The sequence below is a fragment of the Ranitomeya variabilis genome, chromosome 1, assembly GCF_051348905.1.
Source record: "Ranitomeya variabilis isolate aRanVar5 chromosome 1, aRanVar5.hap1, whole genome shotgun sequence".
NCBI classification, from domain to species: Eukaryota; Metazoa; Chordata; class Amphibia; order Anura; family Dendrobatidae; genus Ranitomeya; species Ranitomeya variabilis.
In genome coordinates this window covers 759,273,879-759,286,120 of record NC_135232.1, presented here as the reverse complement: position 1 = coordinate 759,286,120, position 12,242 = coordinate 759,273,879, and the positions used below count along the sequence as shown (strand labels likewise).

The 12,242-nt window shown below is 41.6% G+C and overlaps 1 protein-coding gene across 1 annotated transcript in view; it reads left to right on the top strand.

The window, feature by feature from the left end:
- The window catches only part of GRIN3B (glutamate ionotropic receptor NMDA type subunit 3B), a 166,888-nt gene that overhangs the window by 93,898 nt on the left and 60,748 nt on the right, over positions 1–12,242 (top strand). Inside the window, exons 5-6 of the mRNA XM_077253166.1 lie at positions 10,537–10,652; positions 10,736–10,887. Of these exons, the coding sequence (XP_077109281.1) occupies positions 10,537–10,652; positions 10,736–10,887 (268 nt within the window). The remainder of the gene's footprint in view (positions 1–10,536; positions 10,653–10,735; positions 10,888–12,242) is intronic.

The window sequence follows — 12,242 nt, the reverse complement described above, 5'->3', positions numbered from 1 at the left end:
AGCTAGGGTTAGGGCTAGGGTTAGGGTTGGGGCTAAAGTTAGGGTTAGGGTTGGGGCTAGGTTTAGGGCTAAAGTTAGGGTTTGGGCTAGGGTTGGGGCTAAAGTTAGGGTTAGAGTTGGGATTAGGGTTTGGATTAGGGTTGGCATTAGGTTTACATTTGGGATTAGGGTTAGGTTTGGGATTAGGGTTAAGGTTAGGGTTGGGATTAGGGTTAGGGGTGTATTAGGATTAGGGTTAGGTTTTGAGGTTAGGGTTGAGATTAGGATTAGGGGTGTGTTGGGTTTATGGTTTTGATTAGGGTTATGGTTAGCTTTGGGATTAGGGTTAGGGGTGTTTTGAGGGTTAGGGTTGTGATTAGGATTATGGATCAGGTTGGGATTAGGGTTAGGGGTGTGTTGGGGTTAGGGTTGGAGTTAGAATTGGGGGGTTTCCACTGTTTAGGTACATCAGGGGGTCTCTAAACGCCACAGCCAATTTTGCGCTCAAAAAGTAAAATGGTGCTCCCTCCCTTCTGAGCTCTGCCGTGCGCCCAAACAGTGGTTTACCCCCACATTTGGGGCATCAGCGTACTCGGGATAAATAGGACAACAACTTTTGGGGTCTAATTTCTCCTGTTACTCTTGTGAAAATAAAAACTTGGGGGCTAAAAAATCTTTTTTGTGGAAAAAAAAATATTTTTTATTTTCACGACTCTGCATTATAAACTTCTGTGAAGCACTTGGGCATTCAAAGTTCTCACCACACATCTAGATAAGTTCCTTACGGGGTCTAGTTTCCAAAATGGGGTCACTTGTGGGGGTTTTCTACTGTTTAGGTACATCGGGGGCTCTGCAAACGCAACATAACGCCCGCAGACCATTCTATCAAAGTCTGCATTCCAAAACGGCGCTCCTTCCCTTCCGAGCTCTGCCATGCGCCCAAACAGTGGTTTACCCCCACATATGGGGTATCAGCCTACTCAGCATAAATTTCACAATAAATTTTGGGGTCCAATTTCTCCTGTTACCCTTGTGAAAGTAAAAATTTTGGGATGAAAAGATCATTTTTGTGGAAAAAATATGATTTTTTTTATTTTCATGGCTCTACATTATAAACTTCTGTGAAGCAGTTGGGGGTTCATAGTGCTCATCACACATCTAGATAAGCTCTTTGGGGGGTCTAGTTTCCAAAATGGGGTCACTTGTGGGGGGTTTCTACTGTTTAGATACATCAGGAGCTCTGCAAATGCAACATGACGCCCGCAGACCATACCATCAAAGTCTGCATTCCAAGCGGCGCTCCTTCCCTTTCGAGCCCTGATGGGTGCCCAAACAGTGCCCCCCCACATATGGGGTATCAGCGTACTCAGGACAAACTGGTCAACAGATTTCGGGGTCCAATGTCTCCTGTTACCCTTGAGAAAATAAGAAATTGCAGGCTAAAAAATCATTTTTGAGGAAAAAAAAAAGGATTTTTTATTTTCACGGCTCTACGTTATAAATTTCTGTGAAGCACTTGGGGGTTTAAGGTGCTCACCACACATCTAGATAAGTTCCTTAAGGGGTCTAGTTTCCAAAATGTGGTCACTTGTGGGGGGTTTCTACTGTTTAGGCACATCAGGGGCTCTCCAAACGCGACATGGTGTTCGATCTCAATTCCATCCAATTCTACATTGAAAAAGTAAAACGGCACTCCTTCTCTTCCAAGCTCTGCGGTGCACCCAAACAGTGGTTTACCCCCACATATGAGGTATCGACGTACTCAAGAGAAATTGCACAACAACTTTTGTGGTCTAATTTCTCCTGTTACCCTTGTGAAAATAAGAATTTGTGGGCGAAAAGATCATTTTTGTGTAAACAAATGCGATTTTTTATTTTCACGGCTCTACTTTATAAACTTCTGTGAAGCACTTGGGGGCTCAAAGTGCTCACCACACATCTAGTTAAGTTCCTTAAGGGGTGTAGTTTCCAAAATGGTGTCACTTGTGGAGCGTTTCCACTGTTTAGGCACATCAGGGGCTCTCCAAACGTGGCATTGCATCCGATCTCAATTCCAGCCAATTCTGCACTGAAAAAGTCAAACGGCGCTCCTTCTCTTCCAAGATCTGCAGTGCGCCCAAGCAGTGGTTTACCCCCACATATCGGGTATTGGCGTATTCAGGAGAAATTGCACAACAAAATTTATAGTTAAATTTCTGTTTTTACACTTGTGAAAATTAAAAAAAATGGTTCTGAATTAAAATGTTTGCAAAAAAAAGCTAAATGTTCATTTTTTCCTTCCACATTGTTTCAGTTCCTGTGAAGCACGTAAAGGGTTAATAAACTTCTTGAATGTGGTTTTGAGCACCTTGAGGGGTGCAGTTTTTAGAATGGTGTCACACTTGGTTATTTTCTATCATATAGACCCCTCAAAATAACTTCAAATGTGATGTGGTCCCTAAAAAAAATGGTGTTGTAAAAATGAGAAATTGCTGGTCAACTTTTAACCCTTATAACTCCCTAACAAAAAAAAAATTGTTTCCAAAATTGTGCTAATGTAAAGTAGACATGTGGGAAATGTTATTTATTAACTATTTTGTGTGACATATCTCTCTGATTTAAGGGCATAAAAATACAAAGTTTGAAAATTGCAAAATTTTTAAAAATTTTCGCCATATTTCCATTTTTTTCACCTGTGGGTTCAAAATGCTCACAGTACCCCTGGATAAAATTCATGAGGGGTGTGTTTTTCAAAATGGGGTCACTTGTGGAGGATTTTCACTGTTTAGGCACATCTGGGGCTCTCCAAACGCGACATAGTGTCCACTAATTACTCCAGCAAATTTTACATTTAAAAAGTTAAATGGCGCTCCTCACCTTCCGAGCCCTGTCATGTGCCCAAACAGTAGATTTACCCCACAAATAAGGTATCAGCGTTCTCAGGAGAAATTGCACAAGAAATTTTGGGGTCCATTTTCTCTTATTACCTTATGAAAATAAAAAGGTTTTGGTCTTAAATAAATTTTTTGCGAAAAAAATTAAATGTTCATTTTTTCCTTCAATATTGCTTCAGTTCCTGTGAAGTAACTGAAGGGTTAATAAGCTTATTAAATGAACACCTTGAGGGGTTCAGTTTTTATACTAGTGTCACTTTTGGGTACTTCTTGTCATATAGGCCTCTCAAAGTCACTTCAAATGTAATGTGGTCCCTAAATAAAATGGTTTTGTAAATTTTGTTGAAAAAATGAGAAATCGCTGGTCAAGTTTTAACCCTTATAACTTCCTAACAAAAAAAATTATGTTTCTAAAATTGTGCTGATGTAAAGTAGACATATGGGAAATGTTATTTACGAACAACAGCTCTGGCAAAAATTAAGAGACCACTGCAAAATTTTCAGTTTGTCTGATTTTTCTCTTTATAGGTATATTTTTGAGTAAAATGTAAATTGTTCTGACAACATGTCTCCGAAGTTCCAAGCAATAAGTTTTGTATTTATTTTCTGAAAATGAGAAATGGTCAAAATAACAAAAAAAATGCATTGCTTGCAGACCTCAAATAATGCAAAAAAAGAAAACAAAACAAGTTCATAATCATTTAGAAACAATAATACTATTTTTTTTTACTCAGGAAGTGTTCAGAAATCAATATTTTGTGGAATAACCATGATTTTTAATCACAGCTTTCATGTGTATTGGCATACTTTCCACCAGTCTTTCACACTGCTTTTGGGTGACCTTATGCCACTCCTGGTACAAAAATGTAAGCAAGTCTTCTTTGCTTGATGGCTTGTGACTATCCATCTTCCTCTTGATTACATTCCAGAAGTTTTCAATGGGTTTCAGGTCTGGACATTGGGCTGGCCATAACAGATATTAACACTTCCGTCTTTTTCCTCCCGTTTAAATCAGTCGATTTTTGAAAAAACAGGATCCTGCAAATTTTTCTGCAGGATCCTGTTTTTCCCCATAGACTTGTATTAGCGACGGATTATGACGGATGGCCATCCGTTTCATCCGTCGTTCAGAGGAACGTTTTTTCTGCACGTTGGAAAATTGCTCAGCGCTGTCCGTCGTTAACTATAATGGAAACCTATGGGCGCAGGATCCGTTGCTGACCGTCAAACACAGGAATCCAGGGACGTATCTCGTTTTTTCATTCTGAGCATGCCTGGAAGGATTTTCTAGTCCGGGAAAAAACACAAATCTCTCTCTCTCTCCAGAATTTTATGCATTGAAATGCAGGTACTAACAAATTCGATGCATCCGTCAGGTTCCTGGATGCGTTACATCCGTTTGCCAATCTTTTTTCAACATCCGTCGATACTTCCTGCCGACGCATTATGACGGCTGTCTCAAGACGGAAGTGTGAACGAAGCCTTTATGTGGTGGTCCCTCATGCACACCTTGATTGACCTAGCTGTATGGCATGGCACATTGTCCTGCTGGACCAGGACCCCAGAGTTGGATAACATTGCCTGAGCAGAAGGAATCAACTGTTTTTCCAGGATAACCTTGTATGTGGCTTGATTCATACGTCCTTCGCAAAGATTAATCTGCCCAATTCCAGCTTTGCTGAAGCATCCCCAGGTAAACACCTGGTCGTCTAATGGTTAGATGGAGACCTGGAGAGGCATACAAGCCACAGTGTTTTGCACCCACTGTGAAATTTGGTGGAGGATTGGTGATGATCTGGGGATGCTTGTGGGTCCCCCTGGAGGAGCGAGATACCTATCACCACACATTGCTCCTGTGTACCTGAGGATACCGGATAAGAGAAAATGCTAACGGTTAGAGTCAATGTCACGACACAGCTGTCGGGTGACTCAGGACCAGGGGCTCCTTTTCTGGCCCTAACAATAGGGGGCATCCTAGCTCGCTCTTTTCCCGAGGATACTTCAGATGGTGAAGACGCCAGGGCCTCCGCCCTTGCCTTATCTCTGAAGATAGCCCTCCGTCTGTTCCCTTCCCCCACCCAGGGAAGAGGGGGCTCTACTGTGCACCACAGTGCACCAGCCCGACAAACAGGGCAACAAAGACAAGGGGTAACTGAAAACTACACACACACAAAATATTCACTCACATATAACAGACGAATCCACTGGGGTGTGCAAGAAGAGGAAGAAACCAAAATAGGTAAGGATAAGGAATTACCTAGCATACAAACCAAACAGCAGTCGCTTAAAACTCCTCCAGCACTCCTTTTCATACCAACCTCTCTCCCTCCTTTAGCCATGGAGCATAAAGCTAACTCTGAAGAGGAGTAGTAATAGAGCCCAGATTATATAGGGAAAAGGAGTGGCTAACCGAGCACAGCTGAGCACAGGGATTTCCAACATGGCCGACTAACCACTGTCCTGCCGGAAGAAATAACCACATTTAATAAGATGGAGAAGTGCTTCTTCTCAGCACCGGAGTAGGAGCAACCAGACGCTGCTGTCTCCTAGCTCCCCTCCATCGCGGTAACCCCGTGACAGTTGTTTTCTGATGAAAGCAAATTTTGCATCTCATTTGGAAATCAAGGTACAAGAGGAAGAGTGGAGAGTCACACAATCCAAGCTGCTTGAGGTCTAGTGTGAAGTTTCCACAATCATTGATGGTTTGGGGAGCCATATCATCTGCTGGTGTAGGTCCACTGTGTTTTATCAAGATCACAGTCAGCGTAGTCATCTACGAGGAAGTTTTAGAGAACTCCATGTTTCTCTCTGCCGACAAGCTTTTTGGAGATGGAAATTTCATTCTCCAGCAGGACTTTGCACCTGTCCATACCTGGTTTAAAAACAACAGTATCACTGTGCCTGATTGGCCAGCAAACTTGCCTACCTTAACCCCATAGAGAATCTATAGGGTATTGTCAAGAGGAAGATGAGAGACACCAGACCCAGCAATGCAGACGAGCTGAAGCCTGCTATCAAGCAACCTGCCCTTCCATAACACCTCAACAGTGCTACAGGCTGATCGGCTCCATTCCACATCGCATTAATGCAGTAATTGATGCAAAAGGAGCCCCGACCAAGTACTGAGTGCATTAACTGAACATATATTTCAGTAGGCCGACGTTTCAGATTTTAAAATCATTTTTCAAGCTGGTGTTAAAAAGTATTCTAATTTACTGAGATAATGATTTTTGGGTTTTCATTGGTCGTAAGCCATAATCATCAATATTAACAGAAATAAACACTTGAAATAGATCACTCTGTTTCTAGTGACTCTATATAATATAGGAGTTTCATTTCATTTTTTGTATTGAAGAACTGAAATAAATTAATTTTTTTATGATATTCTAATTTTGTGAGAAGCCCATGTGTGTGTGTATATATATATATATATATATATATATATATATATATATATATATATATAGAGAGAGAGAGAGAGAGAGAGAGAGAGAGATACCGTATATATGCTTATATATATACACTCACCGGCCACTTTATTAGGTACACCTGTCCAACTTCTTGTTAACACTTAATTTCTAATCAGCCAATCACATGGCGGCAACTCAGTGCATTTAGGCATGTAGACATGGTCAAGACAATCTCCTGCAGTTCAAACCGAGCATCAGTATGGGGAAGAAAGGTGATTTGAGTGCCTTTGAATGTGGCATGGTTGTTGGTGCCAGAAGGGCTGGTCTGAGTATTTCAGAAACTGCTGATCTACTGGGATTTTCACGCACAACCATCTCTAGGGTTTACAGAGAATGGTCCGAAAAAGAAAAAAAATCCAGTGAGCGGCAGTTCTGTGGGCGGAAATGCCTTGTTGATGCCAAAGGTCAGAGGAGAATGGGCAGACTGGTTCGAGCTGATAGAAAGGCAACAGTGACTCAAATTGCCACCCGTTACAACCAAGGTAGGCCTAAGAGCATCTCTGAACGCACAGTGCGTCGAACTTTGAGGCAGATGGGCTACAGCAGCAGAAGACCACACTGGGTACCACTCCTTTCAGCTAAGAACAGGAAACTGAGGCTACAATTTGTACAAGCTCATCGAAATTGGACAGTAGAAGATTGGAAAAACGTTGCTTGGTCTGATGAGTCTCGATTTCTGCTGCGACATTCGGATGGTAGGGTCAGAATTTGGCGTAAACAACATGAAAGCATGGATCCATCCTGCCTTGTATGGAGCATCTTTGGGATGTGCAGCCGACAAATCTGCGGCAACTGTGTGATGCCATCATGTCAATATGGACCAAAATCTCTGAGGAATGCTTCCAGCACCTTGTTGAATCTATGCCACGAAGAATTGAGGCAGTTCTGAAGGCAAAAGGGGGTCCAACCCGTTACTAGCATGGTGTACCTAATAAAGTGGCCGGTGAGTGTATATATGTTGTAGTAGATCTGTTCCCTCAGCTACTCAGTGAAATAGTCACAGGAGTCCTTTTAGTTTAACCCCTTCGCCCGAAGCCTGTTTTCACCTTCCTGACCAGGCCAATTTTTACAATTCTGACCACTGTCACTTTATGAGGTCATATCTCTGGAACGCTTCAACGGATCCTAGTGATTCTGAGATTTTTTCTCATGACATATTGTGTTAGGGCTAGCGGAATGCACTGAGTAAATAGAGATGTGTTTATTGATATTGGTGCGTTCGCAGCCCGGGGTCCATCGTGCAGGAGTACCTGCTGCTAGCAAACGGCGGCACTATATGCCGGTATGGACTAACTCAGTTAATTCACCGAGTAGCCGTGAAAACAAAGCACTGTGCCCTGTTAGACTTCACAGAGGCACAGACTAGCTGCCCAAACAGAGAGCAGTCAGTGGTCACGCATGCACACAAAACTCCTCGCCGGAGGTGCCAGCATTCTAGGGGCTTATTTCAGCCAGGTCCCTGAATACATACAAACACAAACTCCTCGCCGGAGGTGCCAGCATTCTAGGGGCTTATTTCAGCCGGGTCCCTCAACACACTCTCACGTGACCACACTGGCGCAAAGCACATAACAAAGAACAATACTAGCGCATGGCCGTGCGGCCATGCGAACCTTAATTAGTTGCAGCACGTACAGGACCTTCCTAGAAGGACCAATGAGAGGCTGCCACAGACGTGAGCACCTACATGACCTTCCTGAAGGACCAATTGCCTTAGCTGCAGTATCTGATCATGTGACCCTCGATCTCCAGTGAGAGATCCTACTCTAGGCATGCTCAGAACGAGAAAAGCAGGACTTAGTCCCAGAAGCATCTGCTCGCTGCTGCCCAGCACTGACTTCAATGGCAGAAGCAGGAAAGGCAGCAGTAACTCTTTGTACAGAGTCAGACTGAGCGAGATGCTGGCACCGACATCTCCGCTGAGCAGGCTCCACTGCGGCAGGAGAAGAATGGGGGACCACAGCAGAGATGGCCCGAGGTTCCCCTGTGCAGAGGCGGGAACTCAACCCCTAACATTTTGTACTTTATGATATTGGTAAAATTTCTTTGATATGACTTGCGTTTATTTGTGAAAAAGATGGAATTTGGAAACAAATTTGAAAATTTTGCAATTTTCAAACTTTTTAATTTTTATGCCCTTAAATCAGAAAGATATATACACAAAATAGTTAATAAATATCATTTCCCACATGTCTACTTTCCATCAGCACAATTTTTGAAACAGAAGAGGGGAAATGGATTTGGTAGAGGAGAATTTGCTGAATTTCTTTTGGCGGGTGAGGAGCCATTTCGCTTTTCCAGAGCCTTTGTACTACCAGTAACGTGGATGCCCCCTATATTTCCATTAACAGATAACAGATCTGAGTGGGAGCCTGCTATTTTTGTGGATTGAGTTGAAGCTTTTATTGAGAACATTTTACAAAATGTTTGGGATCACATTTATCTGGCGCTCTATGCTGAGCACTTACTTTGGTGTTTCCATCTAAATCTCCTAGTGACACGATTCATATGAAACCCCCGAGGGATCCATTCACTATAATGAGGCAGCAGAGTTGCTGTGGACTCCGTCCGGCCTCTGTTCAGTGGTGTACTTTTCAGGAGTGCACAAAACTGTGGCCGACAACACTTTAATGCAATCCTAAAAAGACGGACACCGCCGGATCACAGGTCAGACAACATCCACAGTGCCTCCATCTGCCTCATTATAGGGAATCTTCCGCCGAGGGTTCTGTCTGAATCACGTATTTTCAGAGATTTACACGGAAACCCTGGTGTAAGCGCTCAGCGCAGAGCGCAGGATAAATGTGCACCAAGCCTTACTGTGATCTTTGGAAGGCAGAATGAAAAAATTCACAGCATGTGATGAATTAATTTAATTTATTTTTACGATGTTCCTTGTGCGGTATAAGTGATTAGGTGACTTTATTCTTTGGGTCAGTACGATTACAGTGATACCAGATTTATGTCGGGTTTCTGTGTTTTGCTGCTCTCACACGCTTTTTATTGCGAAAACTAGTTTTTGCATCACCATATTTTGAGAGCTATAATTTTTTCAAATTTTGGCCAACAGAGTCATGTGATGGCTTGTTTTTTGCGGGCACGAGCTGTCGTTTTTATTCGTACCATTTTTTATCGTTTTCTATTCTGATTTTTGGGAGACATAATGAACAAAAACCAGCAATTCAGGAATTGCTTTTTGTTTTTGTTTTTTTTATACCGTTCCACGTGTGGTAAAATTGGTAAGACCGCTTTATTCTTCGGGTCAGTATGCTTACAGTGATACCTCACTTATATAGTTTTTTATGTTTTGGTGCTTTTACACAATAAAAACTATTTTATAGAAAAAATAATTATTTTTGCATGGCTTTATCCTGAGAGCTATAGCTTTTTTATTTTTCTGCTTTTGGAGCTGTATCACAGCTTGTATTTTGCGGGACAAGATGACATTTTCAGTGGTACCATTTTTATTTACATCTGTCTTTTTGATCGTGTTTTATTACACTTTTTGTTCTGCGGTATGATAAAGCATTGCTTTTTGCCCCTTTTTTTACGGTGTTCACTGAAGGGGTTAACTAGTGGGGCAGTTTTATAGAGCGGGTCATTACGGACACATCGATGCCAAATATGTGTACTTTTATGGGGTTTTTTTAATTTACATACATAAATATATTTATTGCAAAAATATTATTATTTTTTTCTTTATTTAGGGATTTAAAAAAAAATAAAAAATTACACTGTGTAATTTTTTTTTTACTTTCTTTACATTGTCCCAGGATGGGACATTACTTTATAACATGTTCTGCAAGCTTGCGAGTCCTATCACTAATCTAGTAGCAAAGCCACAAAAGAGGACTGAAGTTTTGGAGGATTTTCAGTCCTCTTTTGGGGCTTTGCTACTAGATTAGTGATAGGACTCGTATGCATGAGGATCCTTGACGTTGGGTTGCAAGCTTCCATATCTTGGCCAAAATATCGACCAGTACCGCACATATTTGTATGTAGTTTGAATTAAAGACAAATTCCCCAGAACGTGAGCGCCGTGACTTTATGGAAATCTGACCAAATCATACAGCCATCAGAAAAAGGCGTATAACCGCATACTGAATTAAATAAATTTTATTGTATATTTTGGCAATTCTACATGTTCTTGTAAAACATGTGGAAGAGTTTAAACTTAAAAAAAACAACTTTTAAAGAATATTTATTCTTTGTAGGACAGACCCATCAACATTGAATGCTTTTATTATGGACAAAGCTTTGTTGGATTATGAGGTATCCATAGATACGGATTGCAAGTTGTTGACTGTGGGGAAACCATTTGCCATTGAAGGTAGGATTTAATTCAATTTCAAGTTGATTTAAAGAAATGACTATATTGTAAAAGGTACAAATAATGTTTTCATTTCTACTCAGGTTATGGAATTGGTCTGCCCCAAAACTCTGCCTTAACCTCTAATATATCTGAGTTCATAAGTCGTTATAAATCATCTGGATTCATGGACACTCTGCATGACAAATGGTACAAAATGGTGCCTTGTGGAAAGCGGGTGTTTGCTGTGACTGAGGTAACACTATATCAAATTATCTATCACCCATCTGCATAGCGTGTAATTGAGTTTTCTAACCTCCCAAACTTGCATGAATTGGCTGTAAATGTTAAAAATATATACCTATCTTTTAAGTTTAGTTATAGGTCATTCTTCAGTAATTGGTTGTTGAAATGAAACTCCCTGTCTATTTTTGTATTTTTGTTCTAAAACAAAAGAAACTCTACAAAGTGTTGAACAGACTTTATCATCAAGAATTAAAGGCATATTCCCAGGTCTAAGGTAAAATCCCAATATGTAACAAGTGTAATAATAATATTAGCAAATTCCTCCAATTAGAAATATACTATAGTTCTTCTGAATCGCTATCTCGCTTTCTGAATATAGAACATTGCAGTAACAGGTATCCATGATTACAACCACTCTATTAACAGTTAGTTAGTTAGCCTTTAGAGGTCATAACCATGGTAACTTAAGCTACTGCAATGCCGTGCACATTGGGTAAGCGATATTGCGAATAAGGGGAACTATACTACATTTCTAATTGGAAGAATTTGATATTATTATTATTACACCTACTACATATTGGGATAGGATATTGGAGATCGGAACACCCCTTTAAGGTAGCACTCAAGTGACATGTAGGGAACTGCTGTAGCTGAAAATTGACTGATCTGTGATATACTCACTCAATAGCAGGGGAAGGGGACATAATGCCACTACTCTCGGTATAAGCCACAGCCTAATTGACCTGGGTCAATCTAGATGCATATGTATATGAAACCGATTAAAAATTAACTTTTAATAAACCAATCTATATATATAATTGTCTAAGGGTTTTTCTGTCTGTCCTGGAAATCCCACGTCTCTGATTGGTCGAGGCCGCCTGGGCCTCGACCAATCAGCGACGGGCACAGTATCGACGTAGATGTCATAATGGTTGCCATGGCGACGATGAAGTCATAAAGGTTGCCTTGACCAATCAGCGACGGGCACAGTCATCTGCCGCGAATTCTGGAATCATCATTGTCCATATACTACGGGGACATGCATATTCTAGAATACCCGATGCGTTAGAATCTGTCTGTCCTGGAAATCCCGCGTCTCTGATTGGTCGAGGCCAATCAGCAACGGGCATTGTCCTCCACTGCTGTCAAGTGCCGCCATTGTGTTGTTTAAGGGTCTAATTGTCTGTCTGTCTCGGAAATCCCGCCTTGCTGATTGGTCGAGGCCAGCCGGCCTCGACCAATCAGCGACGGGCACAGTCTGCCGCGAATTCTGGAATCATCATTGTCCTCCACTGCTGTCAAGTGCTGCCATTGTGTAGGGTGTGTGCCTGCGTCTCCCTGTATGGGCGGCATCTCCCTGTGTTT